The sequence below is a fragment of the Ursus maritimus genome, unplaced genomic scaffold, assembly GCF_017311325.1.
Source record: "Ursus maritimus isolate PB19 unplaced genomic scaffold, ASM1731132v1 scaffold_20, whole genome shotgun sequence".
In the NCBI taxonomy this organism is placed as follows: domain Eukaryota; kingdom Metazoa; phylum Chordata; class Mammalia; order Carnivora; family Ursidae; genus Ursus; species Ursus maritimus.
Genome location: NW_024424453.1, coordinates 51,070,388 through 51,092,589, shown reverse-complemented (window position 1 = coordinate 51,092,589; position 22,202 = coordinate 51,070,388). Strand labels below are relative to the sequence as shown.

Sequence of the window (22,202 nt, the reverse complement as noted above, 5' to 3'; positions counted from 1 at the left end):
GACCCTGAGCTCATTTCCTCAGCTCTGGTGTCTTCCCCGAGTCCACTGTGTCGGTGGCAGTACCATCTCTGTCCAGCCCCCAGCGTCCCCCAGAGAGTGAGGTGCAGGTGCTGAGGGCCAGGTTCACATGGTGGGCTCCTGTGCGAGGCCCTGTGCATAACTCGAGAGGGGAGTGAGAGCTGGGTGTGAAGGGGGTGCTCTGGGACCCTGTTCAGCCAGCATCCCGGCCCTACTCTTCTGGGAGGCTGTGGTGCTACCCACAGTTGAGGGCACTGCCGATAGACAATGCCAGGGTCTGGAGAGCCTGTCCTTTCTGTTGCTCAGGTCCAGCTGAGGTAGGAATGCCAGTCTTGAGACTGTGGCGGCCCCTACACCCTGAGTCCTGCCTCACATCCTGGCAGGCCACCCCTCTTTCCCTAGGATAGGGGGGCGGTAGCAGGAAAGTGGCACCGTGTTTTCCAGAAGTTCTCTCTGGCAGCTAGGCCAGGAGGAGAAGGAATTCCTGCCATGGCTCCTGGCTTCTCCAGGGCAGCCTGATTGGAATGCAGTTTGTTTTCAGGGTGCTGTGTTTGTCTTGCAGCCCAGGGATTTTCACAGTGTACTCCAGATGGTGCTAGAGGAAGTCCCAGAGCCCATGAAGTGAGCGGGGACTTGGGGACTGGGCCTTATATGAGGGGTGGACAGCGGGGCCTGCCTTCGCCTTGGGGATACGGGGGAGGGCAACGGCAAGGAGTGAATGACCCCCCTGCCCCCCAGCAGGCTTTGACGTGGGGTGGGGGGGGGCTTCTGCCTTGCCCTGGCGCCTAGGCCCAGAGGGGCTCAGCCACAGGAACTGCTTGCTGGGCTCCACTCACTGTTAACACCGGGCAGCCAGGCTGCTGGGTCCTGGGTGGTGGCAACTAAGGAGGAGAGGCTGTAGCCCATCGGGGGCATCTCCCTCAGCTCTTCCCTGGACAGACTGTCAGGGTGGGTCTCCAGTCAGCCTCGCGTGGAGACCCCAGGCTGGATGCCACTACAGTGTAGTCCTCGGAGGCGACAGGCAAGGCGCCCTGCCCCAGTACTGTCACTTTTCAGTTGTCTCATGCCTCTGATTTGAGGGTGCTTAGGAGCTGCGGGTAGGGGAGTGCTTTCTTTTCACAAGACCACAGATAAGGGACAGAGGTGGGGGCCATGCAGGGCCATGCTCCTGGGCTGCGTTGGTTCTTAGCTCACGGTGGGTTTGTGTTCAGCTTGGAACTGGGAAAACTGAAGGATTCCTCCTACTCTGTGGATGACGTGATTGTCCTGGAAATCGAGGTGAAAGGCTCAGTGGAACCTTTCCAGGTTCTCTTAGAACCGTATGCCCTCATCATCCCTGGGGAGAACTACATTGGCATAAATGTGAAGAAAAATTTTAAGGTAGGCTATGGTCTCCCCCCAGCCTAGGCTGGCCATGAGTGTGCGGGACTTGGCATGAGTATAGGGAGAATGTGGCTGGAGGGGTGGATGGCAGCCACTGCATAGAGGATGAGACTGTCCCCAGGGCTCTTGAACCTGACTTGGTGTGCACAGATGACGGGCCGGGCCTGTCATTTTACCAGCTCCCCAGCAGCCTCCGAACAATAGGGCCGTGGGACTGTTCCTGCGTTCCTGGGCCTCTGGTGGGATGTGGTGCCCACAAACTGCCATGTGGTGTCGGTGCCGTTGGATGGCCAATAATTAGCTGGGAGGGTGTCAGGAGGACCCATGTGGGCCCACAGCCCTGCGGTCCTTCGGCGGGTGCAGATTTGGGCGGGGGCGGCGCCTGGCGAGCCCGGGTTGGGGCGTGTCTTGCAGATGTGGAACAACAGCAAGTCCCCCATCAGATACCTGTGGGGGAAGGGCAGTGACTGCCACATCATTGAAGTGGAGCCCTGCACAGGGACCATAGGTAACTGAGGGGACAGTGGGGGAGGGGCTGGCGGGAGGGGGAGATCCAAGAAGACAGGGCCGGTGCAGGGGTTCAGAGGGCTCCGGGAGCAGCTCCAGCTGCAGCCTGGCCTGTGTGGCGGACGAGAAAAGTCAGCGGAGGCCAGACATCTGGGCCCAGCCGCAGGGGGGGGCTGCCCCCCTCCCTTCCTCCAGCTCGCTTCCCCCTCTCTTCCAGAGCCCAACGAGGTGGAGGATTTTGAGCTGAGCTTCACCGGGGGTGTCCCTGGCCCAACATGCCAGGACCTGCTGTGTGAAATCCAGAACTCACCCTCGCCGGTGGTGTTACACATTGAGGCGGCCTTTAAGGTGCTGCTGGGGGGCTGCGCGGCTGGGTGGGCCGGAAGGGTGGCAGGGGTAGGGCGCAGAGTCAGCTCCCAAGGCGGCCCAGTGACAGGCCCCTCTGGGTGTCTCAGGGGCCCGCGCTTGTCATCAACGTCTCAGCCCTTCAGTTCGGTTTGCTGCGCCTGGGGCAGAAAGCCACCAACTCCATCCAGATCCAGAATGTCAGCCAGCTCCCTGCCACGTGGTGCATGAGGGAGAGCCTGGTCTGCCTCCAGGAGAGGCATGAGAGCGTAAGTCGGGCACGTCTGGCTCGAGCGCTGCCACCCCTCCCCCTGGGAGCGGACTCACCGGTGGTGGAGGAATGGTGAAACCTGTCCTGGCGTGTTCAGAGCATAGAGGCTGGAGAGGAAGAGCCTGCCTGGTCACTCTTGCCTGGCAGTGTCCCCGGTTCTCCCCATCTCAGGCAGTTGGGGTCCTCTCTACAGCAGAACTTAAACCTGAACTGGATTTTCCTGTTCCTTTCTCCACCATCTGATGTGGAAATAAGACATGGGTCTCTCCTTCTGTCAGAGCAGCCTGAGTTAGGACGAAAACAGGCAGCTGAGCTGAGCGGGAAGCTCCCAGGCCTCCTGGGAGGGCCAGGCCCTCAGGGCTCCCCCCCAAAGGTTCCGAACCTCCCAGGGACTGTGCTTGCAGTTTGACTACCTGCCACCAGGGGGCACTTGCGCCTGGGCCTGAGGCCCCAAACAAGGGAATCCAAGATGCATTTCCACTCAAGTAGCTCTTTCCTCTTAACTATAAACATGGAAAATACTAAAAGTGATTAAGTATCATCATCGTCATCATCACATTTAAACACGATGTGCGATCCAGAGCAAAACCAGAACAAGTGGCACGAAACGTCAGTTACTCCCTTCCTGCCGGCGGTTACCTGGGAGTCACCGCCGGCGGCCCCCACTCTTCCTACACGGCACAGCTGTGGCTTCTTGGGAGCTGCCTTAGGTCATTATTGCCCATGTGAAGCTCTGACAAGGTCTGCGTGGTGAAAGCATCCTCCCTCTGACTGCTTTTGCTTGCCCACTTACCATCTGAGGGAGAACATTGCCCTTCCCTCCTCCCACATTCAGAAGCCGAGGACAGACAGGTGCAGCCGCATTGCCATAGCCGTCTTATCTGCCAGCGGGCGTTCCCTTTCTCCTGACTTTTCCTTTACCCTGGACCGGCCTCGTCCTTTAGGCAACGGCCTCATTTCTCCAGCCAGGCACTCTGGAACTTAGCAGTTTTGACCATTTGCATCAAATTACCAACGCCATTGCCAAGAGCCACTGCCAAGTGTCCTGTTACACAGGCTTGGGGTTTAGCATTTTCCGTCCAGGCTCATGGGTCTCCCCACTTGGATTTGGAAACCATGGAAGATGGGGACAGGGACAGGGTGGTATCGGTATCTTTAGGCAGGAAGTTTTTCTTCAAATGAAACCTTAGGCAGAAGCCCAAGATCGAGAATAAAGTGTGCTCTGGCCACCCAAAGATGCCCTTGTTAGGCGCCCCTGGCCCCGTCCTGCCTCTCCTCCCACCCTAGTCCCCTTCCCTAAGTACCGTGGTGCTTCCCAGAGCACAGACCACCGCCACTCTCCTTATTGGATAGAGACAGAGAGGGAGAGTGGCTTCCCCAGGGTCACACAGCTAGTGGGTGGTGGAGTCATCAGATCCTGGTTCTCTAATTCCCAATCTGGGTTTCTCTCCCACTGTGAAGAATGACAACACTGTATAATTGAAGTAACTTTCAATTTCATAGTATAAAATCGAGGCTGGCATGAATCCTGTCTCTACAGTTCTCTGTACTCTGTTCTTTTGAGCTCTCAAAAGTAATGTTGGGATTTGGGGTTTGTTAGATGTGCTCAGGTCAGGGGCACAGAGACCCAGTCTGGCCTACAGCATCCCCCCGGGACTCCCAGGGAGATGCATGTGAGGAATAAAGACCAAGGACAGCAAAGGGGCTCTTCTTTACTACCAGAGCTTGGGACTCGCGGAGAGTTAGGCCAGCCCCTCCTTTCCTGCTAGTGCCAGGGAGGTGAGCCGTCAGAAGCAAGACAGCATGGAGCCCAAGACAAGCACTCTGCACCTGAGCTGGCCAGCATGGCAGCCTGGGTGGGAGGAAGGGGCGTAGAAGACGGCAGTCCTCCACGGAGTGGGCAGGCTGCCCTCCAGGCAGGTGCCTGGCACTCACCATCTCAGTCTCCTGGAATGAAGAGACCAAAGAGGGGATAGCAACCCTCCTGGGTGTGACCTTTCCATGTTCAGTGACACCCTCATTAGGCAGTGAGACCATGGGGCCCTTCAGTCAGACCAGTGCTCCTCCACTCAGTTGGGACAGGAAAAGGGGAGTAGAGAGCCCCCCTCCCAGATGCATTCTTCTTCCTAAGGTTTTGCCCTTCTTCTCTCCCTTCCTGTGCCTAGTATGGAGGCTAAGGGGTTCAAGCCTGCAGTGGACAATGGTTGGCCAGCGGAGGGGGGGGGTGTCGTGGAAGCATCGCCCTTCCCCCAATCTGGTGACTTGGTGGTTTTCCTTATTTAGAGCCCTCAGGGTCCTGACCCATGCCTGCTCGATGGAGCTGGGCAGATCCCTCAGAGCCACTGAGCCTGCCCCCAGTGTGGCTCCCCTCTTCCCCCTGGGGCACTCCCTCTGCCCTCTACCTCTCAGATCTGCCAGTGCATGAGGACCCTCTCCTCTACTTAGAGACTTGGTTTTGTTCTCTTAATCCTGAGAGCCCTGCTCTCCCTGCTTGCTTTGTCCTGCATCCTAGCAGCTCTTTGAGGAGCTGGGGCAGCTTGGGGGTGACCCTGGTTGGGCACGACCAACTACCAGTTCTACAATTCCAAGTGTCCTCTCTCCTCATTCTTCTGGATTGACCTCCATATCAGGTGTCTCCCTTCAACATTGAGCCCTCAAGCGGCCAGATTCACCCTCTGGGGGAGTGCAGAGTGAACATCACGTTGGAGGCCAAGCAGTGTCAGCGGCTGCAGACCGTCCTGGAGCTGGAGGTGGTAAACGGGGCCTGGAGGTAAGGGGGCAGTGGGGCAGCCATGACAGCCCACTCCACGCCTATTCACACTATATGGATGTTGTATGCCACAAAGGACTGGCATACAAATGACTATGAATCCTTCATAGCCATTGAAGAATTTAAAAGTATTGAGACATGTTTATTCTATAAAATTTGGAAATTACAGAAAAGAAAATCCATGACCCAGAGAAAATTCACTGGTCATATTATAGGTACATCCTTCTAGTCTGTGTGCCGAAGGATTGGAAATGAGTACAACTTTGAACAGCACTTTGTGTCATCCAGTAAAGTGAAGTGTGTGCATTCCCTGTGACCCAGCAACAGCCCTCGGGGAGGTGCTCCTAGAGAAACACACACGTGTGCAATGGGAGCCCTCACAGGGGATGCTCGTCACCATTGTTCATAGCTGTGAAAAACTGGAAACAACCAGTGTTTGTCAACAGGACAATGGACACCAAAAATTGTGACGTGTTTAAACGAGCAAATACCCCTGTCTTCTGGGAGGCCCACGCTGGAGGTTTCAAGGGTTTTGGTGCTATTCCCTTTCCTTCCTCCCTCCCTCTGTTCCTGTCTGCCTGCCTTCTTTTTTCTTTCTTGTGGACAATTTCTTACATATATAAAAATAGAGCAGTATAACGAGCCCGCACGTACCTATCACCTGCCCTCAGTAATTATCGCAGCACTACAAACATTGTCTCACTCGTAGCCTTCATCCCTCCCCAGACCATTCTGAAGCATCACACTCATTTTCTTCAGCTGGGTGAGGGGTACACAGGGGTTCTTTTTATTATTCTTTAAACTGTATATGTATATTTATGCTGTAGCTGTGTCATAGTCATTTCTAAAAACACTTAAGTGCTTGTTCTAAATCTTCATGGATACTCTTGAGTTATCCTCTGAAAAGACTGCCGTTTGATACTTCCACCTCCAGTGTCTGAGACTGCTCATTACCCTACACTCTCCCAGTGACAGAATCCGACTTCTAGGGGCGCCTGGGTAGCGCAGTCGTTAAGCGTTTGCCTTCGGCTCAGGGCGTGATCCCAGCGTTCTGGGATCGAGTCCCACATCGGGCTCCTCCGCTGGGAGCCTGCTTCTTCCTCTCTCACTCCCCTGCTGTGTTCCCTCTCTCGCTGGCTGTCTCTCTGTCACACAAGTAAATAAAATCTTAAAAAAAAAAAAAAAGAATCCGACTTCTAAATGTGACCACCTGATGTTTGGGGTGAGGGAGTACCACCTGTGTCCATTTGGTTTGAATGTATTTCTGTGCAGGTTTCAGTGTGACTCTTCCTCACTGCTCCCACGTGGCATCGTGTGGGCCTTAAAACCAAGGTTAAGTCTTTCTCCTCTGGGAGAATGCCTTTTATTAAGTCTGCCTATCTCCCTTCCTAGCTCTGTTGTTCTTAAGGACCGAGAGTGAATCAGAAGGTTTCCAGTTGTAGGTGATGGAAACACAGATGTAACCAACGTAGCTGTTGGCTCCAATAACTGGGCCTTCCTGCCCTGCTGAATCCATGGGCTCCAACCTCTTCCGGGGTCTGCTCTTCTGCTTCTCGCTCATTCTCTTATCTCCTTCCCTCACCCCCACCCTCGCCTCCAACTCTGCTTCTCTGTTTGCCTTGTTCTCCCCTGGTGGCAAGAGCATTGGCCACTCTGCCACCGGGAAGGGGCGCCGCTTAGGGCTCCCGGCTCTCACACTCCCAGCTTAAAGACCTTGGAGAAAAATGACGCTTTCTCCGGAGGTGGACTCTGATTGCGCCTCTTTGGGTCACGTGCTTCCCCTTCCCTGTTGCCTGTGCCAGAGGGGGAGGGTCTGCCTGCAGAAGAAGCTGGTGGGAAAGCTGGCCAGGCAATAAAGACAGTAGCCCCCGCAGCCCACCACAGGCCTGCTGGGTGGGTCCTGCAGGAATTTAACATGTTCCTCATATTGTCCATCTCTCAGCGGGCACTAATTCGGTCTTTGGTGGATGCCCTTCTTTTGGTAATCACGGTTGTAAGTTTCAAGCTTACTTGTTCTCGGACCGTCCTTTACCGTCGTCATCTGTTATTATGGGTGCAGCAGCGTCTCACATTCCCCCAAGGAAACTCATCCTTGTTTCCTCACGTTTTGGTTGGGATCCTTCTCCTTCACTTCTTGGGTTTTGTTCTACAGTACGTAATCCTCGGCTGCCCACTCCGGATGTGCAGTGGGAGAGGAGGGAGATTTACACAAGGAGCCGAGGAGCCGGTGGTCTGGGTTTCTGAGGAAGTGGGTGTAGGCATGCAGAGCACTCCTCTTCCAGGGAGCGAAGTGGACGTGAGTGCCATCAGTACCCGGGGACCGGCATCCAGGAGGAGGAAGGCACCTTTGGGCTGGCGGCCAAGACAAACAGTAGAGGCAACCCACCCTGGCCAGCTACTCAAATCTTCGCATTCCTTCATCTGTAAATAGGAATGAAGTGGATCTCTATGATTGGTTTCCCTCGTGACAGTTGAGAGGCCCCGTGTTACTGCAGGCCCGGCCCTGACCTCTCGTCAGCCCCACACCCCTTCCGCTGTGTTGCTGTGTGGCCTTGTGGTGTGCATGAGCTCAGGCGCTGGGGCCCTGAACTGGCCACGCTAACCTCGGGGCAGCCTTTAGTTAACTCCTGGGCCCTTTCCCCATGGCCCACTCCTGCCCACGAGGCGTCTCGTTCTGTTGCTAGGGGAGCTCTGCAGGGCCTTCTCCTGCAGGGATTTTCAGTTGTCCATTCTCTGTGTGATTAGCTCATCTGATCAAGTCCTTTCTTCTTTTCTCATTAGAACAGCATTACATTTACTTCTTTATTTATTTACAGTTTCCCACAAATGGTCTGTGAGCCACTCCAATGGCACAGGTGTAACAGCGGCCAATCCTGACCCAGTCTCCAGCCTTCTCCACCCTGCTGGGCTACGTTTCCGCACCCTCAGGATCTGTTAATGGTAGTCATCCCAGTGTGCAGATGGGATATTGCATTGAGGATTTGCTGTATTTTTTCCTGATGGCAAATGATGTTTTGCATCTTCCGTGTGCTTATTGGCCATTTCTGTGTCTTCTTTGGAGAACTGTCTATTGAGATCTTTGCCCACTTTTTAAAAATAGGGTTGTGTTTATTATGGAGTTGTAAGTGTTCTTTATATATTCCAGATATAAATCTCTTACTAGGTATATGATTTTCAAATATTTTCTCCCATTCTGAGGATTGTCCTTTCACTTTCTTGATACTGCAAAGCATAAACATTCTTAATTTCCATGAAATCTACTTTATTTTTCTCTTTTGTAGCTTGTGCTTTTGAGGTTATATCTAAAAAACCATTGCCTAATCTCATGTCACAAAGATTTTCTTCTAAGAGTTTTGTAGTCTGGGCTCATACATTTAGGTCTCTGATCTGTTTTGAGTTAATTTTTGTGTATGGTATGAGGAAGGATCCAGCTTCATTCTTTTCTATGCAGATAACCAGTTGTTCCAGCACCATTAAAAAAAAAAAAGATTTGTTTATTTGAGAGAGAGAATGAGCATGCAAGCAGGGGGAGGGCCAGCAAACAGAGGGAGACAAGCAGACTCTCCACTGAGCAGGGAGCCCAAGATGCTGTGCTCAATCCCAGGACCCTGAGATCACGACCTGACCTGAAATCACGAGTCAGACACTCAACCGACTGAGCCACCCAGGTGCCCCTCAGCACCATTTTTTAAGAACACTGTTCTTTACCCACTGATTTGTCTTGACACCCTTGTCAAAATCAGTTGACTAGGGGCACCTGTCTGGCTCATTCGGTAGAGCATGTGACTCTTGATCTCAGGGTTGTAAGTTTGAGCTCCACACTGGGTGTAGAGGTTACTTAAAAAAAATAAAATCTTAAAAAAAAAATCAATTGACTCTACACGTGAAGGTTTATTTATGGGCTTTCAATTCTGTTCCATTGATCTATATAATTATTCTTATGCTAGTACCACATTTTCATGATTACTGTGGCTTTGTGGTAAGCTTTGGAATCAGGAAGTATGAATTCTCCAACTTTGTTTTTCTTTTTCAAGATTGTTTTGGCTTATTCTAGGTCCTTAGAATTTCCCTATGAGTTCTAAGATCCGTTTATCAATTATGGCAAATAGCCAGCTGTGATTTTAATAGGGAGTGTATTGGATCTGTTGGTCAATTTGGGGAGTATATTCACCTTAACCATATTAAGTCTTCTTATCTGTGAACATGAAATGTCTTTCCATTTATTTAGGTCTTTTTTCATTTCTTTTGGTGATGTTTTGTCATTTTCAGAGTATAAATCTTGTACTTCTTTTGTTAAAGTTATTCCTACCTATCTTTTTTGATGCTTTTGGAAATGGACTGGTTTTCTTAATTTCATTTTATGAATATTCATTGCTAGTTTATAGACCTACAGATATTTTTGTTCATTGATCTTGTATCACACAACCTTGCTGAATTCATTATTACTTCTAATAGTTCTCTAAATACAAGTTTGTGTTGTCATATGCAGAGATAATTTAACTTCTTCTTGTCAGATCCGGATGCTTTTTATTTATTTTTCCTGCCTAATGGACCTAATACTCCAGTCCAGTATTGAATAAAAGTGGCAAAAGTAGACATCCTTGTCTTGTTCCCTATCTTAAAAAGAAAGCTTTCAGGGGCGCCTGGGTGGCACAGCAGTTGAGCGTCTGCCTTCAGCTCAGGGCGTGATCCCGGCGTTCTGGGATCGAGTCCCACATCAGGCTCCTCTGCTGGGAGCCTGCTTCTTCCTCTCCCACTCCCCCTGCTTGTGTTCCCTCTCTTGCTGGCTGTCTTTCTCTGTCAAATAAATAAATCTTTAAAAAAAAAAAAAAAGAAAGCTTTCAGTCTTTCACTGTTGTGTATGATGTTAGCTCTTGGCATTTTGTAGATGTCCTTTTTCAGGTTGAGGAAGTTCCCTCCTATTCCTAGTTTGTTTTTCTATTGAAAGAATGTTAGATTTCCTCAAATGTTTTTTTCTGCATCTATTGAAATGATCGTGTTCTTTTTGTCCTTTGTGTGTGTCACCATGATGTTTTACATTGACTTTTGGATGTTAAAACCAACCTTGCACTCTTAAAAAAAAAAAATCCCATTTACTCAGTGTATGATCCTTTTTATACACTGCTGGATTTGGGTTGCTGGTATTTTGATGAGGATTTTTGTAACTGTAGTCGTATGGGATATTGATATGTGGTTTTTCTGTAGTGTCTTTGGTTTTGTTACTAGTGTAATACATCTTAGAATGAGTTTGGAAGGGGCGCCTGGGTGGCTCAGTCGTTGGGCGTCTGCCTTTGGCTCAGGGCGTGATCCCAGCGTTCTGGGATTGAGCCCCACATCAGGCTCCTCCGCTGGGAGCCTGCTTCTTCCTCTCCCACTCCCCCTGCTTGTGTTCGCTCTCTCGCTGGCTGTCTCTCTCTGTCAAATTAATAAATAAAATCTTAAAAAAATGAGTTTGGAAGTGTTCACTCCCTTCTCTGTCATTTAAGAGTTTGTGAAGTATTCGTGTGGATGTATGTCTAGATTTTCTATATTGTTCCGTTGGTCTGTGTGTATATCTCTCCATGAATGGTTCACTATCTTGATTACTGTAGCCACAGAATAAGTCTTAACATCCAGTACAGTGATTTCTTATTTTATTCTTCTTTTTAAAAATTGTTTTAGTTATTCTGTGTCCTTGGTCTTTCCATGTAAATGTTATAATGAGCTTGTCTGTATTTACAAAAATCCTTTCTGGGAGTTTCCTAAGAGTTATATTAAACCTATAGGTCAATTTGTGGAGAATTGACATCTCTACTATGTTGAGTCTTCTAATCCATGAACATAGTATGTCTCTCCTTTTATTAAATCTTTGATTTCTTTCATCTGTGTTTTGTATTTTTAATTTATATGTCCACATGTTCATTGTTAGCATATCAAAAATGTGTTTTTGTACCCCATAATTTTGCTGACTCATTAGTTGTGGGAGGTTGTTGTATTTGTTGTTGTTATTATTTTTTAAGAAGTTTTTAAAATATAGACTCCTTGGGATTTTCCACATAGAGCATCATGTCATCTGCAAACAGGGATGGTTTTGTTTCTTTAATCAGTATACCTGTTATTTCCTTGTGTTCCAGCTACCTTCCTGTGTATGCTGAGGTACAGGAGCCCCATGTGTACCTGCGAAGTAGCCACGTGGAAGTCACGAACCTCTACCTGGGCGTGCCCACCAAGGCAACCGTTACACTCATCAATGGCACACTCCTGCCTACCCGGTTCCACTGGGGCAAGGTGAGTGAGCTTGCAATGTCAGGCACTGGGTCTGCAGCCCTCAGCACCAGAGGCCTATGTAGAGAGGGATGTTGCCCCCCAGGTGCTCCCCAGAACAGAGGCTCTCCTCTCTCCCACAGCCTGCCCCTTGCCCCACAGTGCTCAGAAATGCTGGGCTCCTTGAAGGAGCAGCACATCTGGTCTGCTTTTCCTTGCTCTGCCTCCAGGGAATTCTAGTTCCCTACCTGAGAAGGAGTCACTGGAGCACACAGCTAGGGCTCCCAGTGGGTGTAGCCCATGACTGGTCCACATGGCTGTTGTGAGTCCCACTAGGCACCACCCACGGGGCTGACTGTGGAGCTTGCTTTGCGTGCTGTGGGAGGTGGGGCCATGACCTGTGCATCAGAGGCAGCTGCCCTCTGCTCACCATCACCCTAGGCCTCCCAGGGCAGTTTGTTTAGTCCAGGCAACTCCTGACAGGTGTGAGGTCCACCCAGGGTTGGGGAGGGGAGGAGAAGGAACCAGTGGATTATCCCCACCAGTGAGCACCCAGCCCTTTCTGGTCCTGCTGTGGGCCCCCAGACTGCCAGCCCCCAGCAGAGCATGCCCCAGTGCTAAGCACTGTCTGGACCCTGGGTCCATGCTGGGAATCCAGCATGTGACAAGAGGGTCGACATACCCATATGTCTGCCAGCTGCTAGGGCACCAAGCAAACATCTGCACAGTAAAGGTCTCCCCTAGACGCGGCACGCTGGGTCCCAGCGAGGAGCGCCAGCTCAGCCTGGAATTGACCGCTCATACCCAGGTGAGTAAGGTGGTGAGGAGGCCTGAGGGACTAGGAAGGTACCCTGCAACTCTCTCTCTGCTGGCAGGGAGATCCACCTCAAACCCCGCTCCTGTCAGAGGGCAAGAGATTTCTTGCATTTGGGTTTGGGGTACCCATTCCTGTTAGGCCTGCTCTCTAGGGATACAAGCTCAGGAAGCCTGGAGCAGGCCTGAATGTGCCCTCAAACCCACTGGCCATGTCCAGCCTTTGGCACCAGCTTTACCCCTCCCCCCTTCTGCAGCCACAGGTGGGCCCAGCTTTCCAGTTTGCCCAGAGATGCGGAGCAGAGCTGTTGCTCACGGCAGGCTCTGTGCTGGGTGCTACTGGGAGAGGCTAGCTGGTGGCCACCTTCCCGGAAGAAGGGCACAGCTGCTCCCTGACACGGCCCACAGGAAGTCCATCTGGGAGCAACATGCTCAGTGCTCGGTTGGGCGTTGCTGGCTATCCGTTTGTGGTTATTGTGGGAAAAGAGACTTCTTCCTTGTGGAGCTCTAGGGTAATAGGCAGTTGGACCCAGGCGCAGAGCAGATGTCACTCAGGAAGGGCTTGATTTCTGTGGTAACAACTTCATCAGAATAAATGTGTAACTTCTCCAGAGGCCCACCTTGACGGTCTCCCTTCATGTGGGTTTGCACAGATACTTGGAGCAGACTCAACCAGGAGCCCTGAGGAAGCGACCAGGGTGTGGGATGTCAGGCTGGGCCTGTGGATGTTGGCTCACTGGAGGGACTGGGGAGCCCTTCCACAGAGATGAGATTGGCTAGACACAGGTCAAGGCCTTTGTGCTGAGTGCCCCTCAGCAACCACCTCTGCCAGGGAAGACCCTCTGAGGCCCAGTCGTGGGACTGACGTGTAGTGATGTGCCCTTGGGGGGCTTTCTTCTAGGAAGAGCTGAGCGATCTGGCCCTCCCTTGTACCGTGTCAGGAATGAAGGAGCCACTGGTTCTGGGCATTTCTGGGAAATCCCAGGGACTGCAAGTGACTATTGCCATCTCTATGGAGGGCTCTGACAGCAGGTGAGCCCCAGGCTGGGGCCAGGGCCTGAAGGCCGAGGCGACCATACAGAGGACTAGCACTGCACCATGGTATCAGCCTACTCCCAGCTGATCCCTGCAGCCAGGAAAGGGCCACGGTGTTATTGTGCCCCCACCACCTCTCTGGGAGCAGGTCTCCCTACCTAAACCCTGCACTCTGTGGCTTTTCCCCACGCACTTGGAGGCATGGCATCCGGGCAGGTAGGAGATGCAGGGGACAGGGCTGCAGGCAGCTTGGGCTTTCCCACACAAGGCCCAGCACCTGGGAGACGAGTCGGTCACCCCTGGTCAGGGAGGGTTTATGGCTGAGGCCCTTTTTGGCGTCATGAGCTGAGAAGAAGGATGTGTCTGTGGGGGGTGGCAGCTTCACGGAGGCATTCCAGGGACGAAGCCCAGTGTGTCTGCAGCTCTCACGCTCTCCCCATTGGGCTCTCTGGGCAGGGCCGAGGGTGGCGTAACTTAGTGCCCTGGGCCCGGGGCAGTGTTCCTAGCACGGAGCTGTGGCCCGCCCGCCTGGAGGAGCTCCGCCTTGACTTCGGCACGGTGCCTCTGAGGAGCCGTGAGAGCCGCCGGCTCACCCTGACCAACCACTCGCCCATACAGACGCCTTTCACCCTCCAGTTCGAGTACTTCGGGAGTCCCCAGAGCAGCCGGAACCAGAAGCCCAGCCTGTGAGTCTCGTTTCTTTCAGGGGCAGTTCCCAGGGAGGATGGGGCCCGGTGGGGTTGCCCTGGCAAGCTTCCGGGTGGCTCGGGTGGCCAGACGCTGTTTGGTGCGAGCCGTGAGGAGCTGCGCCACAAGGATACGTGGAGAACTGTTGAGAAACGGCTCCCACCGCCCATCTCCCAGACTCCGAGGGGGCCTTCGGGCGAGGCTGGGGTTGTGACGAGGGGCGGTGCTCCTGGTGGATGAGGCTGTAGTCAGGCCGGTGGGTGAGGGAGAAGCTCCTGGCAGTGGAGGGAGCCGTGTAGGCAGAGACGTCGCAGTGAGGCATTCTGCAAAGCTGTAACTGGACGTCAGCCATGGGGAAAGTATTTACACCCCAGAAATTGGCAGTTTACCAGAACACCAGAGCAAACACCCCACCGCTTCATCTCCTAAGGCAGGGGAGCCCAACTTAAAAACCGCTGCCATGGGTGGTGGGGAGCCACTCGTGGTGTGTAAGCCATTAACTTTCCCACTCCAGGAAAGTTAGTGGGTACTCGATGCTGGACAGATGTCAGCAGGAAAGACGGAAACAGGGCCTTTTGTAGAAGGCTGGGCAAGAGATGAGGAGTCTGGGCTGGGTTTGTATCCAGGGTCAGCAGGGCAGAGCCTGGGGATGAGAGGTCCCTACCCGAGCGCCCTTCTGCATTTCTTGGAAGGCAGTCCCTGGGCGGCGGGTGGCCTGTAGCCGGGGTGCTTTGGGTGATGGAGGTGTAGCAGGTGCCAAGACCAGAGAGGGAGGTGAACAGACTCTCTCCTGGGAGGAGCAGGCAGAGCCGCCTTCCTCCACTGGGAACCTGGTAGAATGCTAGTTGCCAGGAGACATGGCTCAGCTCTGGGGAACAGCCCTGATGGCTTGATGCTGTTTCTGTGTCCTGTCTGGTGAAGCCCCGACATGCCCCCTGCCCTGCTGAAGACATCTCGGATTCGAGAGCGCTTGGCCAAGCGAGAGCAGCTGAGTAAGAGCCCCAGGGTGGGCCAGGGCAGGGGTTCCTGGGGCCTTCTCGGGGGGTGGGTCGCCTGCTGCAGGGAAGGGACCCTGGCCACAGACCCCACTTCAGCATCTTTTCTAGCAAGGCCTCAGATGGCAATGGCCCTCCGCCTGACACTTCCCCTTTTTGAATGGGCATACAGCCCATGGACAGGACCTGGTTTTGATTTGGGATGGGTGACGGCTCAGAAGGGAGGGCTCCTACTGGGGCCTGGCCCTGGAGAGGTGAGGGAGGCTGCCTGCTGGATTCTGGACTCCCAGGAGGAAGGTCCAGACCAAGGAGAGGCTGTGGAGTGGCTTGTCTGGTATAGTGCTTTGCCAACTCCTGAGGGTTTGGACCTCCTTCCTGCCCTGGAGTCCTGAATCTGCATTCCTGGTTATCACCCAGATTTCATGGAAAGCATGTTGTCTCATGGAAAAGGAGCTGCCTTCTTTCCCCACATTTCCCAGGGCATGCTGGGGGCCCACCAGCAGTTAAGCATCGACATCACAGGCTACGCTAACATGTGGGGCGAGTACTGGGACAACCTCATCTGCACGGTAAGGATAGATGGCCTGAGCCCGGCCTCACCTTTAGGCTTTCCCTCCTCCAACTCCTGGGCCTCAGCCTCTCAGATTCTCCAAGTTGGAAGACAGTGCCCAGTGAGCTTGGGATAGTTATTCGCGTCCACAGCAACCACAGGGATTCAGGCAGGAGGGATTCTCGTGAGCATGACCTTTCATACCTTTTCCATGGGGTCCTATGAGGCTGGGCACACTGAGGGGGGCAGAGGAATCTGATAGGCTACCTACTTGGGCCAGGACTTGAGACCTGGGGGGGGGGGCTGTAGGTGTGGAGAAGCAGTAACAGCCTCCCAGAGCCATACTGTCACCTCGCCCGTGGTGCATTCATTCACTCTCCCCTTGGTCCTTCATTCACTCATTCAGTCTGAAGGGGGCACCCGCTGTGCATGGGGTTCTTGTGGAGTCCTCTGGACTGTGGAGGATACAGGGACAAATAGGAACAGATGATCCCACAAGGAGTTCCTAGTTCCGTATGGAGGGGTGAACTATGTCCATTGTTCTGTTGGAGGAGGGAAGACCTTAAACGGTCTGAATGGGGAGCCAGGGAATGCCATGGCAGCAGGGGACGAGAGTGACACAGGATTGGTGTGTGTTTACAGGTGGGAGACCTGCCACCAGGAGTCATCCCGGTGCATATGGCAGTGGTAGGTTGCCCCATCAGCTCCCGGAGGACCACCTGTTATACCACTGACCAGTTGCAGAAGGAACCTGTCATCAGGTGACCCCACCAGCCTCATCCTCTAACCGTTGAAACCCTCTGGCCTCTACCCTGGCTGCCCGTGCTGACCATGTTGCCCTCCAGTGGGCCCAAAGGCTACTGGGTGCCACCCAGCAAGAAAGCCCCAGGACAGGGCTGCCCTGGAAGAGAGGGGCCTCCGAGGCCGCGGCTGCTGTCTGCACATGTCAGAGGGCTTGGGGTGGGGAGAGCAGTAGCAAGTGGTCAGGGTGGCCTGAGGTCTGGGCCAGACCTGGGGTCCCGCACGCCACCAGTTGGGATCTGTCAGTAGGTGCTGGTGTAGAGCGGGGGCACAGAGCGGGTGCTACCAGGGCACCAAGCAGCCCTGGGTCATTGCACACCGGGCACTGCGCGGGGAAGGCCTCCAGCCTAGGTCCTCGTGACTCCAGGAGAGACCACTGCGGCCCTCTTCCCTGCGGGAGCTCCTGTTCCAGCACCCTCTGGGAAGCAGCCCTGCCTGCGCGGTGTGCTGTGGCTGCACTGAACCCGGTCTCCTGCCTCCAGGTTTGGCACCCAGGTCTCTGGAGGAGACACAGTCACCCGGGTCCTTCGCTTGAATAACTCCAGCCCCTGTGGTGAGAGGCTTGTGAGGGAAACCGGGGCTCTCATGACACGTTGTGCCACATGGCGGGCCAGGCTGGGAGGGACGGTGGGGCTGGGGGAAGCTGATGGCCTGTGACTGGGACCCAGGAGTCCAGGTGGCCTGTGGTTACCGAGGGGGGCCCCTGAGGGCCAAGGTGGGGAGCGACCCATTGGTCGGGGTTGGCATAGATAGCCGCTTCCATGCGTGAGGACAGGATGTGCCCTTGTCCCCCCCGTCCCCCCCCCCAGGGTCTGTGGGGCCGCAGATGCCCTGCTCTCAGCAGGTTCACTTTGCATAAGGACAGACACTGGCGGGGGACACCTCTTCTCATCCCTTCAGCCAGCACTACCTGAGCGATAGCCAGGTGCTGTACAAGCTGCTGGGGATCCAGAGGGAACAGGACAGCAGAGTCTGTCCTGAGAGGCTCTGTGCAGATGGGGCTGCAGCCAGCAGGTTGAGTGCATTAAGGGGGATGGCTGGAGGGTCGCATGGGGTGGGGCGTCCAGGAGGGAGGCTGAACCAGCTGGGCCTGGGGAAGCGTATGGGGATGGAGAGTATCTGGGCCACAGGAAGGACTTCGGCGGTCTGGAGGCGGACCAGGGTTTCCGGCAACTCGGCAACTCGGCAACTCGAGGCTGAGCCACGAGGGGCTGAGCCAGTCTTTGGGGGCAGGGCCTGGGCAGCTCCGACTTTAAGCTCCTTGCCTGTAAGGAATGTGCAGCAGGCGAGTGCCAGCGCTCCAGGACCCTGTTCCGTCTGTCCCTGGGGCTCTGGCCAGTGAGGAAAGGGACACGGAATTCACTGCTCTAATCGACTTTATCAAGAGCTCCTGGCATTTCCAGGGGCACCCGGCTGGCTCAGCTGGTAGAGCACGCACCTCTTGATCTTGAGGTTGTAAGTTCAAGCCCCACATTGGGTGTAGAGATAACTTAAAAGCATAAGAAGAAAAATCTGGTGTCCCCAACAGTTTTACTTCGTAGCTGCTGCAGTATTAGATGCATTTGAGAACAAAATCTCATCTTTGCCCTTCCCTGTTTTTACCCTTTATCACTTTGACATGTTTCTTTGTAAACAACAGAGCGCTGAGCTTTTGAAAAGCCCAACCTGACATTATCTTTTAATAGGAAAAGTCGGTCTATATACTTTTTCCTTATTTTATGATTTTACTTTATTTTACTTCTACTTTCTTTTGCTTTTTGTGACTTTGTGCCATCTTCTCTTCTACCTTCTTTTGTTTTGGTGGTTCCCTTCCTGTCCTCAGGGCTCATCATCACATGCATATTTCTGTCTTTACTGAACTTCCGGGGGTGGAGGTCACTGGTGGCCTTAGTGAGGGGGATTTGGTGGATTTGGTGGATGTAAGAGGCAGGTACCAAGGTAATGACTTGAGGAAATACAAGCTCAGGAGTGTGGACCTGTTCACCAGGTCTCCCACAGGGCTAGCCATGAGTCAGATGTTCGCTGGGGAGTGGCTGAGAGCAGAGTGGGGGAGGCGATGGTGGACAGGGTCCTACAAGCGTGCTATGGAGGGAGAAAAGGTAGTTTGGAAAGGTAGTCTGGCAGAGGGAAACTGTTCAAGGTGGGGAGACTGGGCATGGCTGGCCCCTGAGAGGAGGTGGAAATGGACTGAGGCGGGAGGGAAGGGGCGATGCCTGCTGACAAATGAGGGTGTTGTGATGGGACTTCAGGGACATCTTGATGTGGGGACTTCAGGGAGGTGAGCTGGGGCCAGCAGCCTGGTGCCCAGGAGGCAGCACAGGTATCAGAGAGCAGAGAAGGCATGACAGCGGGGCCGAGGGTCAGTTCAGTTCTCCAGGGTTTGGCTTTGTCAGGTGGTGGAAGATTGGGGAGAAAGGGGGATGAGAATTGTGGCAAAACGGAGGTTGACATGGTGGCATCCAGACTAGCTCAGCTGGGGAAGGAAGTGAGTGCAGTGAGAGCTGATGGAGGGGAGAAGGCAGGGAGAGGGGCTGGAAGGCTTGGGGAAGCTGTGGGGGAGCCCCAGGTACCTGGAGTGGTGCATTTGGATGCGAATCCATAGGGTAGGGCGGGTAGAGCTGATAGAGCAGCTGCCATAGCCTGTAGACTGTTCTCAGGACAAGAATTGCCTGGAAGCAGCATCAGGGAGAAGGCGAGGTCCCCCACTTCCCCCCCGCCCTGAGTATGGGAGAATAGGCAGCAGTGGGGGTTGCGGGGAGGGGGTCCAGGGAAGATTCGTCTGCCCCTTCCTCAGCCCTCACCCCCCCTCCCCAGACATCCGCCTGGACTGGGAGACCTACACTCCAGAAGACAGGGAGGACCGGCTGGTGGAGCTGCTGGTGTTTTATGGGCCACCTTTCCCGCTGCGGGACCAAGATGGGAATGACCTCTTGTGCCCGGAGACTCCTGAGAGCAGCAGCTCCTTCTGGTCCCCAAGCCCCTCCAACGAGTCGGACTCCAGCCACGAAGCTGCCCAGTCTGTGAGCAGGGGAGGAGGGGCAGGGCAGGTTGGCTGCTGAGTTGGGGCCCGTGAGCCTTGAGCCTGTGTGAGCCCCAGCAACTCCCTGATGACAGGCCGAGGACAACTCTGGTGTCAGCGACAGGGCCTCGCAGAAGATCATCTCAGTCGTTCTGCGGGAGCATGACGGGGTGCCCGCTGACCACCTGTACTGCATCAGCCCCAAGCAGGTGGTGAGTGGGGGCGGGGCTGGGAGCTGCATGCAGAGCCTGCACTGGGGGGCAGGTGGCCAGGGGACAGTACTGAGGCTGCTGTCTGTGCCAGGTGATCCCTGCAGGGGGCAGCAGCACCATCTCCATCTCCTTCACACCTATGGTCCTTGGCCCTGATACCCTGCACAAGGTGGAGTGTGTTGGCTACGCCCTGGGCTTCATGAGCTTGGATGATGAGGTGAGCCCTCCTAGCTCGGGTGGGGCCGCGGCCACCGCCTCTCCCGGGTGGCCTGCTGCCTCCTCAGCTCAGGGACCGCCAGTAATGGGGCTTGGGCTCTGCAGGTGGAAAGAGAGCTTCCAGGGAGGAGGCGTCGCCTGCAGGACTTTGCCGCGGGACCCCTGAGGCTAGACCTGTGTAGCTCCGTGAGGCCTGCACAGTGAGTTGGCTGGGCCTCCCGTTACCCCCTGTGGAGAGCACCTTCTCTCTGGGAGCAAGAGGGTGGGAATGGGAGGCAGAAGCCAGCAGGTGAGCCCCCGCAAAGGCTGGCTAGGGCCAGAGGAGCAGAGGGGGACAGCCGGGAGGCCCCCAGGGCCCAGCCGTGGTCCTTGCTGGCAGGCTAAGCGTGGAGCTGGACTACGGCGGTGGCGTGGAGTTCCGGCACCAGGCCAGTGACCTCATCCCGGAGCAGCCCTGTACTGGGGTGAGTGTGCTGCCCCCCCCCCCCCCCCCCCCAGCCCTGCCAGTCTACCTGGACCTCAGATCACCCTGTGAGCCCTCCTACAGCCCGGAGCCTCCTCCCCCAGAAGTGCCTCCACCCCGGGGACACGGGCTCCAGGAGGGGAGAGCTGCATCCCCGGCCTCCCCCACCTCTGCGGCCACCCAGGTGCTGAGTGAGCGGGTGACCACCCACCATCTGAAGCTGAGCAACACCACCGAGATCCCACAGTACTTCCGGCTCCTGGTCTCCAGGCCCTTCTCTGTTTCTCAAGAAGGGGCCAGCCGACGCCGAGCTCCTGGCAGGGAACAGGGCTGTGAGGAAGAGCAGGCCAGGGCGGGCAAGCAGCTGGTGCTCCACCCTCGGGAGAACATGCTGGTCAGTGGGGGCTCTGCAGTCACCTGGGCCCGAGTTCACCTTCCTCGCACACACATGCACACATGTGGACAGGCGTGTGCCCACCACCGTCACGCGCTTGTGCACATTTGTGTCCGGACACTGCACACTCTCATGGCATCCGCTTCCAGAGTGTCAGGGCGCGGGCACATGTGCTCCTCCCAACTGCACTTCGGTATAGGCATAACCGAGTGCCTGCCATGAGCCAGATGCTGTGCTCAGCGACAGACTCCCCCAGGACCTCAGCCTGGAGGGGAAACATCTACAAAAGAAAGAAGGACGGGCACCCTCGGTTCACTTAGCCTTGGCTCCCTTCTTCAGAGGTAAACTGAGGGGCAGCCCCGAAGCACAGCCAGAGGACCTGTTCTACCAGGGCGCCATGAAACCACAGGCTGTCACCAAGTAAAGGTCCCTTTAAAATGCCCCAGGGAGCCCCAGGGCTCTCAGAGAGAGGATATTTCATAACAGTACTACCTCTCACCCTCTGTGTGCTTACGGAACCCAGGCATCAGATCCTGACCAGAATTCTAGCCCCAATTCAGTTCTCCATTGTCCTCCTCACCCAGTCCTGCCCACGCCTGTGCCTCCACTCTTGGTGGGAGTGTTTGATGTGAGCAAATACCACTGCCCCCAACCCTGTGCCTAAGCAGAGCCCTGGCATCCTCCTCCCTGGCCCCTCTCCAACCAGTAGCCCCCACACCGTTGTTGACCTCCTCAGTCTCCATGTCTCCCCACTCTTCATCCCACACCCACAGCCTTGGTCATGCCAAGGGGTAAATGGCGGTTTGCTTGTAGTCTCCCCTCGAGGTTCTCAGCTCCAGAGGGCAGGCGGGTGCTGGGCACAGAGCAGGGTGCCGTGTCTGTGGACTGAATGCACCAGACAGGGCGCTGGGTGGAGGCAGGCGCACTGCTGGGCGGCTCACCGGGCAGGGCTGGCTCAGTCTGGGCTGGCCCTGCAGGCTGGCTGTGGGCAGGGGCCGAGCTGGGGCCTTGCCGGGCAGTGGGGGCCGTGGAGGGAAGGAGGACGGAACTCCAGGTGGGGAAGCTGCCACCTGCCTTCTGCAGCCTAAGGGGACAGCTTCGTTCACGTCTGCTCAGGTGAACGTGTCCTTCTCGCTGTCCCTGGAGCTGCTCTCCTATCAGAAGCTCCCGGCTGACCAGATGCTGCCTGGAGTGGACATTCAGCAGCACGCCAGTGGGGAGAAAGAGATGGTGTTTACTCAGAACCTGATCCTGGAGTTCCCCAACCAGACCACTCAGGTGAGTCCCAGGCCTGCCCCATGTCAGAGAGGGCGGAAACGGGCCAGGCTCTGTTCTCGTGGGTCAGAGGACAGACCCCGACACGGTCTTCAGAAATAAGAGGAGGAGCCCCAGCCCTTGCCCTGAGGGCCTGGTCTGCCCTGCAAGAGGCCTTTCCCTGACGACACATGTGGAGAGATGAGGGTCATCCTTCCTTACCTGT

At 54.9% G+C, this 22,202-nt stretch overlaps 1 protein-coding gene across 5 annotated transcripts in view; it reads left to right on the top strand.

Annotated features, from left to right (window-relative positions):
- DLEC1 (DLEC1 cilia and flagella associated protein) overlaps positions 1-22,202 on the top strand; it is a 71,725-nt gene that overhangs the window by 48,096 nt on the left and 1,427 nt on the right. For 3 of the 5 annotated variants that reach the window (XM_040636954.1, XM_040636955.1, XM_040636956.1), the window contains 20 exons: positions 581-639; positions 1,230-1,398; positions 1,816-1,909; positions 2,126-2,256; positions 2,364-2,522; positions 5,155-5,294; positions 11,408-11,561; positions 12,235-12,345; positions 14,004-14,071; positions 14,994-15,064; positions 15,485-15,636; positions 16,260-16,378; positions 16,901-16,971; positions 19,233-19,438; positions 19,533-19,649; positions 19,741-19,866; positions 19,971-20,065; positions 20,245-20,329; positions 20,513-20,722; positions 21,839-22,000. In XM_040636954.1, coding sequence (XP_040492888.1) covers positions 581-639; positions 1,230-1,398; positions 1,816-1,909; positions 2,126-2,256; positions 2,364-2,522; positions 5,155-5,294; positions 11,408-11,561; positions 12,235-12,345; positions 14,004-14,071; positions 14,994-15,064; positions 15,485-15,636; positions 16,260-16,378; positions 16,901-16,971; positions 19,233-19,438; positions 19,533-19,649; positions 19,741-19,866; positions 19,971-20,065; positions 20,245-20,329; positions 20,513-20,722; positions 21,839-22,000 — 2,499 coding nt within the window. Of the gene's footprint in view, positions 1-580; positions 640-1,229; positions 1,399-1,815; positions 1,910-2,125; positions 2,257-2,363; positions 2,523-5,154; positions 5,295-11,407; positions 11,562-12,234; positions 12,346-13,251; positions 13,383-13,882; positions 14,072-14,993; positions 15,065-15,484; positions 15,637-16,259; positions 16,379-16,900; positions 16,972-19,232; positions 19,439-19,532; positions 19,650-19,740; positions 19,867-19,970; positions 20,066-20,244; positions 20,330-20,512; positions 20,723-21,838; positions 22,001-22,202 lie in introns of all 5 variants that reach the window. The other 2 variants (XM_040636957.1, XM_008710228.2) reach the window with 2 other exon arrangements.